The sequence below is a fragment of the Pelecanus crispus genome, chromosome 18, assembly GCF_030463565.1.
Source record: "Pelecanus crispus isolate bPelCri1 chromosome 18, bPelCri1.pri, whole genome shotgun sequence".
NCBI lineage: Eukaryota > Metazoa > Chordata > Aves > Pelecaniformes > Pelecanidae > Pelecanus > Pelecanus crispus.
This window is the reverse complement of record NC_134660.1, coordinates 2,657,735-2,678,158: the sequence shown is the minus strand read 5'-3', so window position 1 is coordinate 2,678,158 and position 20,424 is coordinate 2,657,735. Positions and strand designations below refer to the sequence as shown.

General features: G+C 71.5%; 2 protein-coding genes across 4 annotated transcripts; one reads left to right on the top strand and one right to left on the bottom strand.

Moving 5' to 3' along the window:
• Positions 1 to 890: 890 nt before the first annotated feature.
• On the top strand, positions 891 to 1,610 carry GJD3 (gap junction protein delta 3). The gene has a single exon (XM_075722963.1). The coding sequence runs from the start codon at positions 891 to 893 to the stop codon at positions 1,608 to 1,610; it is 720 nt and encodes a 239-aa protein (XP_075579078.1).
• A 1,430-nt stretch (positions 1,611 to 3,040) lies between these two features.
• On the bottom strand, positions 3,041 to 17,873 carry RARA (retinoic acid receptor alpha). Of its 3 annotated transcripts, none has more exons than XM_075722633.1 (8): positions 17,696 to 17,873; positions 5,963 to 6,111; positions 5,726 to 5,867; positions 4,536 to 4,696; positions 4,276 to 4,452; positions 3,987 to 4,191; positions 3,563 to 3,721; positions 3,041 to 3,252 (listed from the first exon to the last, which is right to left on the bottom strand). In XM_075722633.1, the coding sequence occupies exons 1-8, from the start codon at positions 17,871 to 17,873 to the stop codon at positions 3,041 to 3,043; spliced, it is 1,383 nt and encodes a 460-aa protein (XP_075578748.1). The 3 variants fall into 3 exon arrangements, with proteins under 3 accessions (XP_075578748.1, XP_075578749.1, XP_075578750.1); XM_075722634.1 differs by lacking the exon at positions 17,696 to 17,873 and adding an exon at positions 11,268 to 11,424; XM_075722635.1 differs by lacking the exons at positions 5,726 to 5,867; positions 5,963 to 6,111.
• Between the last annotated feature and the right edge of the window lie 2,551 nt (positions 17,874 to 20,424).

Sequence of the window (20,424 nt, the reverse complement as noted above, 5' to 3'; positions counted from 1 at the left end):
GGCATCACGGAACAGGGAGGGTTGGTGCCAGTCCCGAGCATCCCCCAGGCACAGCACCCCAGGCACAGCACCCCAGCCCCGTGGGGAGAGCCTGGCCCCAGGCAAGACCGCGGGGCAGGAGCTGTCACGGCATGGTCAAACGTCCCCAACGCACCCGGGCTCTGTCAGGGAAGTGATGCCAGTGCCGGGGAGGCCTTTTGGGGGGGCTGAGTGCTGTGGCTTGGTACCCTGAGGCCCTGGGGGTTTGGGGAGGCCGAGGCACAGGGGCATTTCTGCATGGGGTGGGCTGCTGCTCCCTGCACCAACCTGCGCCCCGGGCAGCTGCTGGCCCCAGGGCAGGGGCAGTGTTTGTCCTTGAGGCCCCCCCGGCAGAGCCGAGCCCTTCCCTCCCCTCCGGGCGCCCCTGCGGCTGCTCTGTCTCTTTAAAAGGACTCCAGGCGTGGCTGTGGGACTGTCATCCCATCCCAGCTGGACAAGGGACCGGACAGTCCCGCACAGCCCTGGACAGCCTGCGCCAGCCGCGCTGGCACACCGTGGACCGCAGCCTCCGCAGGTACTGGGGCCAACGCTGCTGGGCTGGGGCTGTGGGGGGCTCGGGGGATTTGGGGGGGACAAAGGATGGGGAACCTGCTAGTCCTGCCCCAGCTGGTGTCCTTGGACCCATCTCTGGGGGAGCAAGACCTGGGGCACAGCAGACACCTGGGGACACTCGTCACGGGTGAGCTGGGCTGGCACTGCCTGGGCACCCTCCTGTGAGCGGGCATGCTGCGATGCATTTGGGATTGGCATGGAGGGTGGTGAGCTGGAGGGGCCGTGCTGCCCGCTGGGGTCCATCCCCACGGGCACGGCGTGTTTCCCCCCAGCGCCGCTCTCGCTCCTGCAGCACAGCCATGGGCGAGTGGGGCTTCCTGAGCTCGCTGCTGGACGCGGTGCAGGAGCACTCACCCATGGTGGGGCGGTTCTGGCTGGTGGTGATGCTCCTCTTCCGCATCCTGGTCCTGGCCACTGTGGGCAGCGACGTCTTCGAGGACGAGCAGGAGGAGTTTGTCTGCAACACGCAGCAGCCGGGCTGCAAACCGGTCTGCTACGACGACGCCTTCCCCATCTCCCACTACCGCTTCCTCGTCTTCCATGTCGTCGTGCTCTCGGCCCCCGCCGCCCTCTTCGTCATCTTCGCTGTGCACCAGGCGGCCAAGCCAGGGCGCGGGGGGGGCCCCAGCCAGCGCGCCCATCGCCTCCAGCCCTTCTACGTGGGCAGCGTGGTGGTACGCATCGCGGCCGAGCTGGGCTTCCTGCTGGGGCAGGCGCTGCTCTACGGCTTCAGGGTGCAGCCGCTCTTCGTCTGCCGCCGGAGGCCTTGCCCGCACCACGTCGACTGCTTCGTCTCCCGCCCCACCGAGAAAACCGTCTTCATCCACTTCTACTTCGTGGTGGGGCTGGTCTCAGCGCTGCTCAGCCTGGCCGAGCTCGCCCACCTCCTGCGCAAGGGCCCCCCGCCCCGGGCTGGGTGCTGCCACCGGCCGCAGGAGCGGGGCCCAGCCCCCGGGCAGCCGGCGGGGGCCGCGGAGGAGCCGTGCTGCCCCACGCCGCGGGGCGACCTGACCGTGTAGCTGGCCCTGGGCTGCCATTGCTGGCACGAGCTGTGGCCGTTCTCAGCCCGGCTGGTGTCCAGCGGGCGGCTGCGGCTCTGCCTGCCCCAGCTCTCGCCGTGCTGGGGGAGCAGGGCCGGGCCCCGATGCCCCTGGTTCCTGTTGTGGGCGGCGGATGGGCCTCACCCGGCAGCTGCTGGAAAAAAATATGGACAAAAGGAAACCAAACAGGTCCCATCCCTGCACAGCAGCAGGGAGGCCCCTGACCCCCACTGCCCCCCAGGACAGGGAGGGGGCCAGGGCTGCCCCCACCCCCTGTGTTGGGGTGTCACAACTGCATCGGGGCTCTGTGGGCCAGGGCAGGCCCCTGGCACAGGGGGACACGACCGCGGCGGCGGGGTTGGGAAGGGCAGAGCTTTGGGGTGCTGGAGGGGGAACCCCCCAAAGGGTTCTGTGCCAGCCCAGCCTTTGGGGATGGCCAGAGCCAGGGAGGGCAGATGGGGGGGGGGGGGGGGTCCTGGGGTGCCCCCCTGCAGCAAAGACCCCTCCAGGGACCCCACCATGCCCCCTTCAGCCCTCCCCAGGACCCCCCACCCCCACCCTGGTGCCCCCCACAGCAAGAACGAGCCGGGCACTAGAATAAATAAACTTTATTCTGGACCCAGCCCCCCCCCCACCCTGTCCCCCCCGATCCCCCCCCGTCCTCCCCGTGCCGGCAGGGCCAGGCCCCGCTCCCCGCGAGGCCGGGGCTGGCACCGCCGCGTGCCCCCCGCAGCCCCCAACCCGCCTGGGGGGGCCGGGGCAGGGCCCGCCCGGTGACCCCCCCCCCCCCCCCCGACTCTAAAACCACTAAAATCTCAACAACAACAAAAAAAAAAAATTTAATAATAATAAATTGTGTGCCCCACCCACCCACCCTCCCCCAGCAGCGCCCGCTGTGCCCCCCTCCACCTGCACAGGCCTAAAAACCCCTCCAAACTTTTACAAAGGTTTTAAAACGTATTTATAGATATTTATAGATATTTATATATATATACTTTGCTTTCTTTTCTCTTTTAAATGACTCTGCTTCCTCGGCGTTGCAGGGGCTGGCCGGGTCCTCCCCGCCGGACGGCCGGGACGGGGCCGGGGGGTGGCTCGGTGGTCACGATCCCGTGTGTGCTGGTGCTGGTGGGGCCGGGGCGTCCCCGGGGACGCGGCCGAGGGCCCCCGCGCCCCTGAAATGTGACTCAACCAACGCGCTTCGCCCGGGGCTGGGGGGAGCCGGGGGCTGCGGGGCTCCCCGCGGCGTCCGCTCCGGTGCGGGGAGGGGTCCCGGGGCTGCGCCGGCGGCGGGGGGGGTGCTGCTGAGGAGTCCACCCCAAGGGGCTGCAGCCAGGGCCGAGGCGCAGGGTTCCCCCCCACTGCGTGCCGGCGTGCCGGGCTCTGTCCTGGTGCGCGCCGGGCGCGGGTCACGGTGAGTGCGTGGCCGGGCTGCTGCGGTTGGAGCTGGGCGAAAGGCTGGGGCTGCAGCTGCCCGGGGGGGGCCCCAGGCTGCCTGCGCGGGGACCGCCCGGCTGCCCCCCCAGCGTGTCCATGCCCTCCGAGTTCTCCAGCATCTCCTGAATGAGGGGCGGCATCGACCCCGGGATCTCCATCTTCAGCGTGATCACCCGCTCGGCACCTGCAGGAAGGGTTGGGATCAGCGGGGCAGGGCACTGCCAGCACCCCCAAACCGGCACCCCCAAACCACCACCCCTGGCTCTGCTCCTCCCTGGGTGCCAAGGACAAGGGACACGGCCACATCCCCAGCACCCAGGAGGATGCGGTGCTGTGGGATCCCCTCCCTCGTCCCCTCCAGAAGATGCTGGGCCCTGGGGAAGGATGAGTGACCCAGACCCGCCGCCGATGCCGAGCCCAAGGGATGTTCCCCCGGGACGCTCCCCTAGGACACAGAGCCGCAGGTGGGCAGCCGCCCCCTCCCCAGTGCTCACCCTTGGCGCTGATGCTACGGAGATCCGTGATCTTCATGAGCATCTTGGGGAACATGTGGGGCTTGTTGGGCCTCCTCTTCCTCACGTAGATCTTCAGCGCCTCCAGCAGCGGTTCCTGCAGCTTGTCCACTTTGTCGGGCTGCTCCAGGTCCTGGCGGTCTGGGAGGAGGGGATGGGACAGTGGTTACGGGGGGGTCAGCACACATCCCGTTGTTCCCCGTTGCCTGCCATGGGCGCAGATACGGCCCAGCTCCCTGTACCATGCCTTGAGGGGCTCACTGGGGTGGCTGTGCCGCGGCAAAGGGCACCATTTTGGGGTTGTCTCGGTCAGCCATTTGGGGAGGACAGCCAGGCAGGCGCCGGGGGTCTGCCGGGGCGCTGGGCAGGGTGTCCATCCCTGCACCCCACCCCAGCCGGCACCCACCTCCGCAGATGAGGCAGATGGCACTGAGCAGCCCCGTCTCGGCATCGTCCATCTCCAGCGGCAGCAGCTGGTTGGCGAAGGCGAAGACCAGGTCGGTGAGGGGCCCGAAGCCAGCATTGTGCATCTGCGTGCGGTTCAGCGTCAGCCCGTCCGAGAAGGTCATGGTGTCCTGCTCCGGCGTGTAGCGTGTGCAGATCCGCAGGATCTGGGGAGGGCGAGGGTGAGGGGGGGGGGCTCAGCCTGGTGCCCCCCTCCCCGTCTCCGTCCCCATCCCAGTCCCAGCTCTCACCAGAATGTCGAGGCAGGCGGCTTTGAGGAGGGTGATCTGGTCGGCGATGGTGAGCGTGGTGAAGCCGGGGAGCTGCTTGGCAAACTCCACCGTCTTGATGATGCACTTGGTGGATAACTCGCTGAACTTGTCCCACAGGTCGATGTCCAGGGAGACCCGCTGCTCCGAGCTGTTGTTCTGCGGCAGGAGGCGGAGGGTGAGGGCACAGCGGCGGGGGGCTGCCATGCTCCCCAGTCCCCCCAGGACCCCCCGACACTCACCGTAGTGTATTTGCCGAGCTGGCAGAGGGCGGGGAAGGTCTCCTGATGGGCTTTGCGCACCTTCTCGATGAGCTCCTCCACCTCGGGTGTGATGATGTAGCTCTCCGAGCACTCCGGCTTGGGCACATCCTTCTTCTTCTTGTTCCGGTCATTGCGGACAGCTGCGGGGACAGCAGGGTCAGCGTCACCCACCCCCCGCTGACACCCAGCCCCTTCCTGGGGCGGGGGGCTCAGCCCCACGGCGCTCTGTCTCCCCAAGGCAGGATGAGGACCCCACCATGGGATCAGCCAAATGGCCAGCGGAGCCGCCAGCCCTGCACAGCTTGCCTTTAAATAAGCCCCTAAGTCATTAGGAGGCAATTCGGGGTGACACCGCACCCGTCGCGGGGTGGGGGGACGGGACACACCGCACCCCTGGCCAGGGGGACAGCGCTCAACTCTGCTCTGCAAAGCCGATACAGCGGCGAAAAACACCGGGGAGAGAAAATGGCAGCTGAGCCACCGCGCTCATCACGGGGGCGAGCGGATGCCCTGAGGCGGCAGCGGTGGGGGGAGCAGCTGGGCGCAGCCCCGCAGGGCTCAGCCTCTGTGGGGCGGGGCGGGGGGGCCAGGACCCCCCTTAGGTGCAGGGTGAGCTGCAGCCCCTGGGGTGCTGAACACCCCCCGGCAGCGCCCAGCCACTCCCCCCAGCCCCTCCCGGGGATGAGGGGCCCCACGGGGGCAGGGCGAGGGGGGCAGGCCGGCCGGGGAGGCAGCTGCGCCCCAGCAGCCATCGCCCCCGGTCACCCACCGCCGGTGATGCCGTGCCGCATGGGGGGGTACAGCCGGGCACCATGACAACTGGCACACAGACGCCAGGAGGCCTCATCAGCGTCATTTATCTCTGACATCATCAATCACGCGTTGCCCAGGCAACGGCTGGGCTGTGACACAAACCCGGGGGGGGGCCCCCCCCATCCCCCTTAGGGCCTTGCCAGGCACATGGTGGGGGCTGCCGGCATGGCCCACTGCGCCCGGACCCCCCGGAGACAGCCGGGCAGGGTGTCCCCATCCCCATCCCATCCCCGTCCCCATCCCTATCCCATCCCCATCCCCCATCCCCATCCCATCCCCATCCCTGTCCCCATCCCGTCCCCGTCCCCGTCCCCATCACCTTTCCCATCCCCATCCCCATCCCCATCTGCACTCACACTCCTTGGACATGCCGACTTCGAAGCACTTCTGGAGGCGGCAGTACTGGCACCGGTTGCGCGTCACCTTGTTGATGATGCAGTTCTTGTCCCGGTGGCACGTGTACACCATGTTCTTCTGGATGCTGCGGCGGAAGAAGCCCTGGGGACATCGCACGCCCCAGTCAGCGCCCGGCCTGGGGACCCCGGGGACCGGCGGGGACGGTGACCCCGGCGCGGGGCGCTGGCAGCTCTCACCTTGCAGCCCTCGCAGGCGCTCACCCCGTAGTGGTACCCCGAGGACTTGTCCTGGCAGACGAAGCAGGGCTTGTAGATGCGGGGCAGGGGCGGGGGCGAGGGCGGGCTGGGCACGATCTCCTCCGAGCTGGTGCTCTGCGTCTCGACGGCTGCAGGGAAGGTGGAGGCGCTCAGGGCACGGAGACCCCCGCCCTGGGCAGGGCTGGCTTCATGGGGACCCCCCGCCCCGCACCCCGCGCCAAGGCCAGGGCCAGGCCCCGGGTCCGGTGGTCCCACCGGTCCATCCTGCAGTGGCCACCCCAGCCCTCCCTGGCCACAGGGCTGGGTCGCACGGGGCCGGCGGGGAGAGGACGCGAGCTGGGAAGATGCAACTTGACATTTCCAGGCCACGGAGAGGATGTGGAATTCAGGCAGACACAAAAAAAAAAAAAAAGAAAAGAAAAAAAAAAAAAAAAAGAAAAAAGCCGGGATCCCAGGAGCCCCCGACGCTGATGGCATCGGCACGGTGCGGTCCCGGCCTGGCGCGGGGGGAGGACAGTGCCGCACACTCGCTCGCACGTGCAGGCGCACACGCGTGCACGGCCGGGGGGGCCACCCGCTGCGCCCACCACCCCAGAGCTGAAGGCACAGACCCCCCCCCCCGGGAGGGGACGGGGACAGTGGCACCCAGCCGGCACCCAGTGGGACCCCGGCGAGGGACGTCCCCGAGGGCGGCGCTGCCCTCGTCCCGAGACAGGCGGCCCCCCCCCGCCACCACGTGCTGCCACGGGGGACGCAGCCAGTGCCCCCTGCACCCCAAAACCTCGTGGGATGTGCCTGCCCCCCCTCCTGCACCCCAAAATCCCGTGGGACATGCCCGCTCCCTCCTGCACCCCAAAATCCCGTGGGACGTGCCCGCTCCCTCCTGCCCCCCAGGACCACCCCCGTCCCCCAGGACCACCCAGGAGGTGCCCAAACCCCGGTGCCCGCCCCAGCACCGCCCCAGCCGTGGGGCGGGGGGGGTTTGCAGTGCAGCCGGGGTGCCAGCCCCCGGCGTGGGGCGCAGCCAGGCAGGGGTTAAGCGCTCCCCGGCTCCTCCGGGATGTTTGCGAATGTTTTTCTGCAGCGGAGCCAAGCGAACCAGTCAAACAGGATATTAAAGGCCGGGCCCGGCCCCCCCCCTCCCCGCCCCGCTGGCCCCCGCGCCCCAAAAAGGGCCCCCGCCGCCCGCTTCGGCCCCAGGGCCGGGGCAGGAAGAGACCCCATGAGGGGCACCCACCCTGCGCCCACCCCCCCGGGGCCGAGGTCCACCCTGGGTCCCACCGGGGCGGTGGGTTTGGGGGTGGGGGGGTGATGGCCGAGGGGTGGGGGTCCCCATCCCGGCTGTGCTCGCCAAAGGTCACGGGGCCAGGGACGGGGTGGGGGACAACAGCACCCGCGATGCCGTCCCCCAGCACAACGGGGACAGGCGAGCGCGCGCCGGCAAGGAGGCGAGCGTGCAGGGCACGGAGGCGAGCATGAAGGGCGCCGAGGCCAGCGCGCCAGGCGTCGCCAGGCGAGCGCGCAGGGCAGAGAACGCGAGCGTGCGGGGTGGGAAGGGGCGCGGAGGCGAGCGCGCGGGGTTGGGGGCGAACCGCGCGGGGCGAACCGTGCGGGGCGCGGAGGCGAGCGAGCCGGGCAGCGCTTCCCGGGCGGCACTGAATAAATCACCGCTGCCACTCGAGGGAGCGGAGCCATTAAAGTGACTGAGCGAACGTCGTCTATAATTTATCGCCTCTTTTATATAATTTAAGAACTTCCTCGTGGAGAGCTGCACTCACAAAATGCAGATTTGACAAGATTTTGATGTGCTGGGTGCGGAGCAGGCGGGGGGGGGGGGGAGGGGACCCGGCTGTCCCCGCGCCGGCGCACGCCGGTGTCCCCGGGCAGGCACGGCTGCGCCAGCGCCGCAGGAATCCCCTGCCACCGCAGCCACCGGCCAAGGGACCACCGTGTCACCGAGGAGGGGACGGGGCTGCGGGCACAGCCGCCTGCTTGCTCAGCTCCCCGGGAGCCCCTCACGGTGGCATCAGGCCGGGGCGTCCCTCGTGCCCCTGCGGGACAAGGGGAGGGCACAGAGCAGCACCCAAAGGTGCTGAGCGGGTAGGATGGCTGCAAACCTCTGCTCCCGCGGGGCTGGGTGCAGGATGGGGACACAGGGGACCCAGGCACCCGGGCTCCCTCCCTTCCCCCAGCCCCATCTCCTCCTGGAACAGGAGGGACCCAGGAGTCCTGCCCCCGCCGCTCGGAGGAAGCGGGGCCCAGCTGCAGACCAGATGCTGCGGCTTCGCCAGCATCCCCGGCCGAAACGCGCCGCCCCCGCCCGCGGCCCCGCCGGCCGCTTCCTGCCCGCGCCAAGGGACCCCGGGGCGCCCCGACACCCGGCAACCCGCCCTGGCGTGGGAAAGCGCCCGCAGGGCCACACCGAGTGCCAGGGCCCGAGGCGGGGGACAGCCAGGAGTTCAGGCTGCCGCCACCCCCGCCAACAACCTGCCATCGCTCCCGGGCCAGAGCCAGGCACGGGACCCGGGCCTCCGGAGCAGGGGGACGAGGAGCAAAGCCTGGCCGGGGACGGCTGCGGAGCTCCGCCAGTGCTCGCCGCAGGGCCCGATGCGGCAGCAGCGCCGTGCCAGGCGGGACAGCCCCACGCCCGCGCCGCGGGGCCCGGCGCGCCTGGCAGGAGGGTGGGCGCCCGCCCAGGGCTTTCCTGCGGATGAAGATCCCACGTGCCCCAAATTCCTGCGCCTCTGCGGGAGCGAGGGCAGGGATGGGGGGGAAGGAGGGTGCCGGGGCCGCAATGGGGCCAGGAGCCCCAAACCACGGGATGCCCTCAGCCATGGGGTGCCCGGTGAGGCCCACGTGGCACCAGACCATGGTGCTCAGCTCGCCGGCACCGCCGCCCCACCCGGTCCCCACCGGGCACCCTGCCCAGCAGACCCAGAGGGGTCCCGTTCCCTGCCAGTGCCAGGGCCTGGGGTCCCCACCACCCCGACTCACCCATCTGCCGCACCACGCCGCAGCGCTGCGCTGGCTGCGCGCTACCGGCCGGCCCGGGGTGACGGAGCACGGCTAACGCGAGGCGACGGCAGGGCCACCCCGTGCCCGGCGGGGCTGTGCTCGTGCACAACCCAACCCCACGTAGCCCCTGAGACCCTCACAGCACCCAACAAAACCCCCGGCAGGATGCGGACCACGGCCTCAGCGGGCTCCTGCAAGCACCGCCGCCACCGTCAGGAACCGCCTCGTGCCTCAGTTTCCCCAGCCACGGCGTGGCAGCGTCCCCAGGCCCCGCTGCAGCGGCGGGCTGGCTCCCCGCACCCCGAGGAGCAGCTCTTCCCCCCCCGCGCCAGTGAGACGGCGTCCCGCCGGGCAGGGCAGCGCCAGCGCCGGGCCAGCAGCCAGCACCTTGAGGCCATCCCTGCCGGGCACAGCCCAGCCACAGCCGTCTCTGGGGAAACTGAGGCACGGCATCTCCGACACCGGCACACCACCGAGCCGTACCGTGGGCTGGCAGCCCAGGGCCGGGGAGACACGGCAACTCGGCATGACGCTGGGAGCGGGGCACTCTGCCAGGCAGTCCCGCCAGCACTCGCCGCCCACGTACCCGACGGGTCACGGTCACCGTGACCAGAGCCCGGAGGTGCCCTGGCATGGGCAGGGGCCCCGCGCAGCACCGCGGCCACCCAGAGCTGCAGCCCATGGGGAGGGGGCTCTGGCCCCTCTCCGGCAGGATTGGGGGTACAGGGTGCGACGATGGCCCCCAGCCACCCCGCTCAGGACAGGACGGCCCCAGGGGGACCTGGGGGGCCCTGTGCTAAGGGGATGGCACCGGAACCTGAGACACACGGCCCCTGCCAGGCCCTGCCTGCGCCCTGCCTGCTCCGGGGCTCCGAAGGCAGCACCCCCCGCGCAGAGGCGGCGGGAGCCCCCGCGGCAGCCCCGCGCCGTCCCCAGCTGCAGACAAAGGCCCCTCGCGCCACGCTCGCGCCCGATGCCGGCGGAAAGGTTGAGCGGCCCCGAGACAATGGGGGGAGCGAGACCGGGGCGGGGGGCCATGGCTGCACACACACCCCCCCACCCCGTGCAGTGACGGCCACGGGCGCTGCGCTGGGCATTGCCGTGGCAAGGGCAATCCGGTGGCAGGGAGAGGGGCTCACCGGCCACCTGGGGACGAGGTCACCCCCCCCCCCCCTAGGCCCGCTGCACCCCACGGAAGGGCCCCACAGCCTTTATCGGGGTGAAAGTCCTACGGAGCCCGGCAGGACTTTCCCCGGGCCGTTATCGCCGCCTGCGGCCCCCAGGCACTGGGCCAGGCCGGCCGGCCACCCGCTGCGGGGGGGTGTGGGACCCCCGCCAACCCACCCGGGCCCCACTCGCCCCCCTGCGTCTCCTTCACCCCTGCACGGTGGGCGCAAAGCACAGCGGGGCCCCGCGTCCCTCGTGGGGCGGCAGCCCCCGAGCCGGCTGGCAGCTCAGGGTGCGCTGCCTGCGCCCACCGCCTGTGCCCACCGCCTGCGCCCACCCCGGCACGGGGGAGCCCGCACGCCCTCCGCGTCTGCACAGAGCACGGGGCTGCCCGGTCCCAAGGACGGCGGGGGACCCGCGGGGGACCCACGGGGGACACCGGGCCATGACACCCCCCCCCCCCCCAAGGATGCAGGGCTGGAGCCCACCAGCGGGACCGGCCGGGCCCCACATCAGCACCCAGGACACCCCGGCCAAGGGGGACGCCCCGATCCCCGGCGGGGCCGTGGCGGGGGGCCCACGCTGGTGCTCCCCCTCCGCCCACGCAGCAGCAGGCGCAGCGGCTCTGTACTTAATTGGATTTTGTCGGAGCCCTTATGAGGAGGGAGCGAAATTCCCGGCGGAGCTGGCGCTGCCGGGGTCCCCGCTTGCGGGAAGGGGGTGCAAGAGGTGCAAGGGGGTGCCCCGCCGGGCCCCGGCCCCCGCCTCACCGGGCTCGGCCCCGGTGCCGGCCCCGTCCCAGCTCTCACCGAAATAGGACAAGGGTTGTTTATGGCCGAGCCGGCGGCATCTGCGCAGAGCTCGGCCCGGCGATGGAGCCGGCAGGGAGGGCGCTGGGCCAGGGACCGAGCCCGGTACCCCCCCAACCCAGCACCCAGCACCCTGCTCAGCACCCCCCCCAGCACCCATGCCCACCCCGCACCCCCCGCCCCAGCCCGGGTCAGAGCCGGGTTTGAGGCCGCTCCTCCCGCCCGGGCGGGCTCCAGCCCCGGCCCGAGGCGGCGGTGAGGGGCCCGGCCGCCCCCGGGGCGCAGGTACCTACAGCGGCCGGAGCTGCTCCAGGGCGGGGGGCGGCGGGGGGCCCCGCGGGGCGCGGGGGGGCCGCGCTCCGGTAGCAGGCAGCCCCGGCCCGGCCCGTAGAAATCCATCCGGAGGAAGGGGCCGGGGGGCAGCCCCGCCACCGCCGCGCCCTCGTACATGGCCCGGGGCCGCGGGGGCGGCTCCCCCCGGTCCGGCGGCGGGGGCGGCCCCGGGGCGGTCAGTGCCCCCCCCCCCGGCAGCCGGGCCCCCGGGGCGCCCCGGGCCGCGCTGCCATGGCCCCGCCGCCGCTCAGCCGGGGAGCGGGGCCCCGCCGCTCCGCTCCGCGCCCGGGCAGGCGGCGGCGGGAGGAGGGGGAGGAGGAGGAGGAGGCGGCGGGGGAGGGGAGGAAGGCGCAGCCCCGCCGGCTCTGCGGCTCCGGCAGCCCCGGTCCCTCCCGGCAGCAGCCGCCTCCCCACAGCCTTAACCCGCTCCGCGCCGCGGGGCCGCCCCCGGCCTCGGCCTCCCCCGCCGCCGCCGCTTCCCCTCCCCGGGGCGGCCGGCACCGGCCACGGGCGGGGGGGGCGGGCACACGGACGCGCAGGGCCGGGGGGGGGGCCCGGGGGCTGCCCGGGGCCGGGGGCTGCCCGCGGCCGCGGCTCATTTGCCTAATGGCTGCGGGTGAACTGCGGCTGAACCCGCGGGGAGGGCTCACCTCGCCCTGACCCCCGGCCGCCCCCCGGGGTGCGGGTGCCTCGGCACGGGGGGTGCGTGTGTGTGCGTGCCCATGTGTGTTCATGTGCGTGTGTGTTCATATGTGTGTGTGCGGGCGTATGTGCGAGTGTGTGTGCGCGTGCGTGTATGCAAGTCTGCATATGCGTGTGTGTGCATCTGCGTCTGTGTACTTGCGTGTGCGCGTGTGTGTGTTCGTGTGCACATGTGTGTGCTCGTGTGCACATGTGTGTGCGTGGTCTATGTGCGTGTGTGTGTGCATGCATGCGTATGTGTGCATTCATCTGCGCATGTGTGCGCATGCATGTGTGCGCACGCATGTGTGCGCTCATGTATGCATGTGCACGTGTGTGCGTGCATATGTGCATGCATATTGTGTGCATGCATGTATGTGTGCACGTGCACCGGTGTGCATGCATATATGCATGCGTGTGTGTATGTGGATGCATGTGTGCATTCGTGTGTATGCATGTATGTGCGTGCATGCATGTGCATACATATATGTGTGCATGCCCGCATGCGTGTGCACACATGCGAGTCCATCTGTGTTCCCACTGCATGATGGGGTATATGCATGTCTGTGTTCCCACTGCAGAGGGGTCCACGTGTGCTCCTGGTGCACCACTGCGTGGAGGGGTGTGTGCGCACACGTTCCCCATTCCCGCAGCGCACGAGGCAGCCTGTGTGCACGCACACGTCCGTGCATTCCTTCTGCACACGCATACATGTGTGTGACACCATGTCCCCACCACAGGAGCAGCTGCGTGCACACACATCCATGCGCGTGTGTGCGTGCATGTCGCCACTGTATGTGCACGTGCGCACGCCCGCACTGCACACACGTGTGTTTGCATGTAGCCCATGCGGGACAGAGTACCACACGCTCACAGGTCCCCATGGGAGGTGACACCCCAAACCCAGGGCTCCTCCTGGGGCTGCCCACGCGGTGACGGCACCGCCCGCACGCCCCGGCATCACCGCACACGGCACGGCCGGCTCAGCCCCGCCGCCTGCACCCAGAGACAGCCCCACGCCAAGGACGGCAGCCACAGCCTGGGCTGGCAGGATGGGCCCTGGCGGTGCCACTTCCCCGCGGCGCCGGTAACCTCCCCGCCACACAGTTTCACCCACCCTCACTTCCCGCAGCGCAGCACCGGGCCCCGGCGCGCTCCACGGCGGGCACGCGGCCTCTGCCACGCCAGGGGAGTCCTTACAGTGAGAGCCCCAGGATGCTGCGGGGCGCAGCCGAATCTCCGGCCAGGTCCTGCCGCGGGCAAGGGGCAGGAGGAGCACACACGTGTGCATGGCCGGACACTGACGGGAGGATGCGGGAGCCGCCGCACATGCCAGCCCTGCACGGGCAGACGCAGCAAGCGGGGAGCATGCACGAGCAGCTGTGCGCATGCACGCGTGTGCGCGCACAGGGCAGTGTGTACACACACGCAGCAGCGCACACATGTCAGTATGTGCACACATGCGGTAGTGTGCACACACACACACACACCCCCCCAATGCCTAGGGCACCCTCCCACCGGCACGGCCGCACTCTGCACACCCACGCGCCCCGACCCCAAAGTGAGCAGCCAGGGCCGCCCTGCTTTTATTGCAAGGGTTGGGGGGGCGCAAAAGGGCGAAAAACCAAAAAAAGAATAAGAAAAAGGCCGGGAGGCGTGTGTGCATGTGTGTGTGCGCATATGTGTGTGTGCGTGTGTGTCTGCGCCGAGCAGATCAGCAGCGCCTGTTTAAATAATAATAGAAAGTCAAAGGCTTTGCTTAGCCAGCAGGTTTCTGAACAAAAGCCCAGCGCTCCTCCAACTTCCTGCAGCGAACATGACAAATGTCTGCTTTGACTCATTTACCAGGGCTGGAAAGAATGTGGCTGCGACGGAGGGGACGCGGGCCGGTGGCACCGCAACGGCTCAGCCACGGCACAGCCGTGCCATGCACGCACGCTGGCGGCCGCCCTGGCAGGCAGCGCTTCCCGTCCCGCGCCGGCGGCAACAGGAAGAAACAGAGATTAAAAAAAAAAAAAAGAAAAAAAGAAAAGAAAAACCCGAAGTCTTCGTGCAGAAGCCAAAGAGGAACTGGGCGAGGGGAGCGCCCCGCACGCAGCCCCGTGGCGTGAGGGGGACAGGGACGCCCCGCCACGCGCCGTAGCCCACCGCCACGGCCCACCGCCCCGCCAGCAGCCTGGGGACACCGGAATGGGCCCCCCCCTCCTCAGCAGCACCCCCCAGGCCCGCTCACGGGGGCGGCCGATGCTCCGGGGAACGCAAGATGCCCCCACGAGCCCGATGGAAACCCGGCCACAAAGCCCGTGGGGACGCCACGGGGGACGCTGCTTGTGCCCACGGTGGGCAGCTTCGGGAGCGCGGGGTCAGAGCCCCAGCAGACAACGGGACGTGGGCAAGGGAAAGCCGGGACCCCCACGCAAACCCACCCACCCCAGCCCGGGATACGGGGTGCCTGGCCCCGGCCCCTTCCCCCCATCCCCACGCCAGCACCTCGGGGCCCCGCAGCCCCCCTCCCGCCCGCCCACTTCAAAAGACCCCATTTATCCCCTTCAGCAGCTTTTGAGCGCGGCGAATTCCCGGCCGGCGCAGGCGGCTCCCCCCGGCCCCCCGTGACAGTGATAGAAAACCTCCGCCGTAATGGGCTTTCCCAGGCGTGGGGGCCCAGCGCCCAGCCCGGCCTCATCAATCTTCCCCAGGCGGGGATCGGGGGGGGGGGCCAAGGGGGTCCCCAGCCCCTGCCGTGAGCGAGCTCCCCCCCCCGCCCCAAAGCCCCGCCGCCCCCCGCCCCCGGCCTGCAGGGAGCACGTTTTGCTCATTAATTTTTAAAAATTAATTAATTACGGGGCGCTGCGGGGGAGAGGCTGCGGCGTGGAGGAAACTGGAGCCAGCGGGTAGGGTGACAGGCCGGGCCCGGCCGCGGGGCCCCCCGTCCCGGCAGCCGAGAGTGGGGCCAGGGGGGCCCGGCTGCAGGCGGAGGGGGCCGTGCCGGGGTCCCGTTTTCCCGCAGCCTGGGAACCAGGGCGGAGGAAGGGTCTGGGGGGGGGGGCAGCAGCCCAGGGACCCCCTCGGGGTGGCGGGCAGGAATCCCTCGTGGTCCCCCGAGACCCTCCACGGGCCAGCGCTGGGCGAGGGGATCCCCGGGGACAGCCTGGCCCTGCGGCGGGAGGCCCTGGGGACGGGGACGAGGGCACAAGCGCGGCCCTGGCACCCCGACACGCACCGACACGCGTGCACACGCCCAGCACGGGGACCCGGGCGGCTCCGCACCGCATGCGGCGTGCACGCGTGGTGGCGCGGGCGCTGGCACATGCACGGTGGGCTGGGCACCGAGCGCGCGCGCACACCCGCTCCCCGCGCGGTCGCTCAGCTTCGCGCGTGCAGGCGTGCACGCACACGCGCAGCCGGCAGCGCACGCGCACGGCGCCACGGACGCGCAAACAGCTCCACGCTCGCACACGGGTGTGCGCACGCCCTTGCACGGGGGGCCGCGCATGCGTGCACACACACCCCTGCAGCGGGCACACACGTGCACGCGCGTGCACACCCACCGTGCGAGTGCCCACGCGCAGCTCTGAGCGTGGACAGGCCCCACGCCCACCCCAGCTGCCCCCGGCCGCCGTCCCCTGCCTGCACCGGGGCCCAGCATGGGGCAGGGGCTCCGGTGCCCACGCCGCAGGGGAAGCCGCAGCACTGGTACCGGGGGGGCCGTGCCGGGGGTCCCCGGGGCCACATCTGCCACCTCCGCTCACTTCCCCTTTGCCCAGCGCTCTCGACTCACGGCACGAAGGGCCCTGGCACGCGGGTCTGGCCCCAGCCGGGACGGTGGCTTACAGGGCACCCACGGACACCCGCCTCGAGCTGGGGGGTGCAACGGGCCCCCCCTCTGCACCCACGCCTGGGGCAAGCGGGACAGCCCGCAGCATAGGATACAGCCGATCCCATCTCCCCACGCCGGGGGCAAAGCACGCAGCACCCCGGGGGGGCCGGATCCGGCACCGGCAGCTCCCCCGCAGCCCCAGCGCCACCGGATCCCCATCCCAACACCCATGGCCCTGGCGAGGCGCCTGGCCGAACCCCGGGGAGGGGGGCATCTGCACCCCCAGGAGGGCCCAGCCGGATCGGCCCCAAGGCCGCGCAGCTGCAGCACATCTGGCGAGGGCGGGCCGGCGGCGGGGCCAGCGGCAGGGCCGGACACGCGTGAGGAGGGGGTGGCTGCACCGAGCCCCTCCACGCCCTCCCCCCCCCCAGCCCTGGGTGCCCCCCAGCCGGGATACGGACCCCAGCATTTCCCTGCCGGCCCCACCACCAGGACGGAGAGCGGGGGCATCCCACCCGGGCACACACCAAATACTGCAGGACCTACACAAACAGGGCACCCACCAGGCTGTACGGGTGCTGGGGGGGGGGGGGGCAGACACAGTACCCCCACCCCCTGCGTCCCCCCAGGACCCCTGGGCACCCCAAGAGGGAAAGCCAAGGGGAAACTGAGGCACGCTCCACCCGGCCGCCATCAGTCCCTGCCCGACCCCCTGCCCGTGGCCCCCATCCCCAGTGTCAGGGAAGGGGGGGGACACAACAGGCACCCCCCCCCCAGCCCGTTCCCACAACACCGTGCGGGAACAGCCCCAGAGCCAGCGCGGAGGAGGGGCCCCACCCGCCGCCACCCAGTCGCTGAACTGGTCCCACTGGGTCCCACCGCCGCCGGGGCGGCTCCGGCGGGGGACAGCGCCTGGGGCCGGCCCTGCCCGGGCCTGCACCGTCCCCCGGGGCCAGGGATGGGCTGGGGGGGCACCACCACACCCCAACCCACGGGGGCCTCCCCGACGGCGGGCGCCGCGGGGCACCCATGCCAGCACGGCACGGGAACGGGCAAGGGCGCCCGTCCGCAGCGATGCTGGGGATACGAAGGGGCCCGGCAGCTGCCGCATGGCACCCAGCGAAGGTCTGGGGAAACTGAGGCACGCCGTGAGCCCGGGGCTGAGGTGACGGCGCGGGGAGGACCCCGGCCGAGAGCCCACCTCCCGCGGCTCCCAGCTGCCGGCGCAGCGGGGCGGTGATTACCGGGGCCGTGATGGACGACCCTGTCAGGGGGAAATTGAATCAGGAGCAGACGCGATGATTGCCTTCATCGCCTCCCCCACGGGCGGCCCCCGCGCCGCCGGCAAACAAAGAGCCGCCGCGGGGACGCAGCGCGGGCACCGGCCTCCCCGGCTCCCCACCACCGCCAAGCCCCCCGTCTCCCAGCCCGGCCATGGTGGGTGCCGGGGTCGGTGACAGCCAACAGCCCCTAACCAGGGCCAGCTGGGCCGTTAACAGCCGGGGTATAAACACAGCCATTAACGAAGGCGGCCGTGCAGCACCAATTAGCTCACGCACACCCCGCTGGGTGCCACTGCCCGCTCCGTGCCTCAGTTTCCCCAACGGCAGAGCTAAGAGGGGGAGCGCCCGGCGCTTGCCTCCCACCAGGCAAGGAGCCAGTGCCCCCCCCCAACGCAGCACCCCACAGGCGGGCAATGCGGTGGCGGGGAGCAGGGACACCCGCTCCCTGCTGCGGGTTACGGACCGGTGCCGGAGCAGCTGCCTGGGGTCAGCACTTGCGTGCCACGCTGGGGACAGACCCCGGCACAGAGAGGGGTCCCTGCACACCCCCACCAACCCCAGCACCGGGGGTCCCACCCCCCCCGCCCCGCGGGGCCGCGGTACTCACTGGCAGGCGACGGGGTGCTGTATCCGCTGACGGGCAGCTGGTGCTGGATGCCGGCCAGGGTGCTGGGCGGCGAGAGCCCCCCCAGCATGTGGGGGAAGAAGAAGGCATAGGGGGGCACGGGGTAGCTGTTGAGGTGCCCCCCTCCGGGCGTGGGGCAGGAGCTGCTGTTGCTGGCCATGGTGGGGGTCTTCGGCACGGGGGGGGGCTCTCAGGTGTGGGGCGCGGGGGCCGAGCAGATCATGGGGCCCACGGGCGACCCGCTCCCCGGCGGCTGTCCTCGCTGGCGGCGCTGGCTCCTGCGACACTGTGGGGGGGAGCAGAGAGGGGGGGTTAGCGGAGGGGGTGGGCCACCCACCAGCCGTGCCTCAGTTTCCCCAGACACCCCCCCACCCCCCAAAAGGAGCCGCATCCCCTCCCGGCCCCAGGAGGGCGCAGCCGGCCGGGCCCGGCGCTCCCCGCGAGATTAACGACAATCCCCCCGATTAACAACACCGCGACCGGCGGGGCCCGGCAGGCGCAGGTCGCTAATCCCGGCTTAACGGGCAACAGGGGAAGGGGACAGGGGGGACGGTGTGGGGACACTGCGGCCCCACAGGGCACCCCCTCGGGCCGGGGGCCACGCGACGGCCCCAAACCTGCTCCCCCAGGCCTGGCCCGGGAGCAGGGGTGCAGCGGGGGTCCCGGGGGGGCAGCACCCCTTGGCCCCAGCCTGGGGGGCTGCGAGGCAGCGGCGGGGGGGATGGGCACACCGGGGTCCCCTGAGGACAGCGGCTCCGCTCCAGCCCGGCTCTGCCGTCACGGCCACGCGTCCCCACCGGCTCCGCTCCCCCCGAACACGCGTGCACCGAGCGTGAGCGGGCTCAGCCACCCAGCCCCGGGGCCGGACGGGGCTCAAACCCCTGGGACCGGCACCCAGGGGCTCAGCCTGGGCGCCCGCCGCAGGGCTGGGCTCTGCCCGTCGGGACGCAGCCCCCGCCCGATGCCATGTGCCGGGCCGTGCCGTGTGCCGGGCCGTGCTGGCAGCTCCCACGCCAGCCTGGCGGGGCACAGACCCCAAGGCCCAGGCCAGGCCGGGGGGCGGCAGTGGGAAGGGGGGCACGGGGCTTTCACAATCCCGGGCTGGCTGTTTATTTAAGCGCTGGCGTGGGGCCCGGCGGGGGCTGTTTATTTGCCGAGAGTGCTGGCTCCGGGCCCCGCGGAGGCGGAAAAGGATCCAGAGGAACAAGGCTGGGCCGCCCGGCGAGGCACTGGGGAGGGGCTGGGACGGGCACGGCCCTGCCCGCCCCCCCCCCAGCACCAGCACCCAGCTGGGTGCACCCACCGGAGGCAGGATCCCCCGTCCTGCACCAGCACCCACCGCCCCGGTGCTGCCCCCCACCCGTGGGGACCCACTGGAGCACCCAGGGGGAGACCCACGGTCCAGCTGCCCCCGGGGTGGGCACCCAGGGGCAGCTGGGGTGGGGGTCACACACACACACACCCCCCACCCTGGCACAGGGCACCCCGCCGGGCGCTGCCACGCATGCCGAATTCCCACGGGCACCGCCGGGGCACGGTGCCAGACGCCGGGTCAGCATCCACCACCCCGGCACTGGGGCCACGGCTCAGCCCCGGGGCGGGGACGGCCCTCGCGTGGGGTCCCCGCATGGCACCGCAGGGACCCCGGTGTGGGGGGCTGCCCGTGGGTGTCCCCCCTGCCCCCCAGCCAGGCCGTGGCCCCCAAGCCGTGCCGGCCACGGGGAGCAGGGGGGAGGGAAGGCGCGGGAAGAACTGTTTATGTTTGCCAGTGCCAAGTGCTCGCCGGGCACCACGCCAGCCACGCCGGGGCCCAATTACTCAACCCGCTCCTGTCCCCCCCCTACACCCCCCCTGCACACTGCCGGCCTGGGACCGAGCGAGGCCAGCATCGTCGGCCGGGCCACCGCACGCCCCAAACCCAGTGGGCAGCTGCCAGCCCCCCCCCGGCCCCTTCCCAATGCCCCCACGGGACCAGCAGCGGCCAGGAGGGTCCGGGTGGGGAGCCCGGCCAGCCCCACTCCCGTGGGTGCCCGTGGGCAGAAGGAACTGCAGCCCGGAGGAGCCCCCACGGGCCCCTGCGCCGGCAGAGACCCCGGCACGCAGCTGCTCCCCGACCGGGAGGGTCCTGGGCATCCCAAATGGGGGTCCTGGGCACCCTGGCCAGGCCCCGCTCCCGGCACGCCCCAGGCCAGCAGCATGGGGCTGGGGACCGTGCAGCCCCTCGGCGGGGGCCCGCGTTCACCCTCCCCGGCGCCTTTTCCTCCAGTCCCCGGCAGGAGCTGGACGGGGCCCGGAGCTTCCTGGAATCCAGCGCCTCGTTCCAGCCCCGCGGAAAACACAGCCGTGGGGCCCAGGCCAAATCCCAGCCACGAGGAACCTCCTGCCCAGGGCCGGGGGCGGCCCCCGGGAGCGGACGGACGCACAGACGCGCAGTCCAGAGCCGTTCCCAGGGCCGGCAGCGGTGTGGCTGTGGGGACCGTGACTGCCCAAGCCACCCATGACCCCAAACCGGGGCACCAAACCCCCCACACACACCCAGAGAGGCCGGGCAGCGCCGGCACAAGCCCCCCCCCAAGAAACCCTTTCTGAAAATGCAGCCCCCAGCTGTGACCCCAGGATGGATTCACCGCCCACACCCAGGCAGGGCCGCATCCTGCACCCCTGCGCCTGCCACGGCCAACACTAAACGTAGAGCAACAGGGGTGGCACCG

Bases quoted from the DNA above. Each gene is read 5' to 3' on its own strand.
- GJD3 (XM_075722963.1), top strand. From the start codon at position 891: ATGGGCGAGTGGGGCTTCCTGAGCTCGCTGCTGGACGCGGTGCAGGAG.
- RARA (XM_075722633.1), bottom strand. From the start codon at position 17,873: ATGGCCAGCAACAGCAGCTCCTGCCCCACGCCCGGAGGGGGGCACCTC. The intron at 4,453-4,535 runs GTGAGTGTCGGG...CTCCTGCCGCAG, and splicing joins AGCTCGGCAAATACACTACG to AACAACAGCTCGGAGCAGCG. The intron at 3,253-3,562 runs GTGAGCACTGGG...CCCTTCCTGCAG, and splicing joins CCGTAGCATCAGCGCCAAGG to GTGCCGAGCGGGTGATCACG.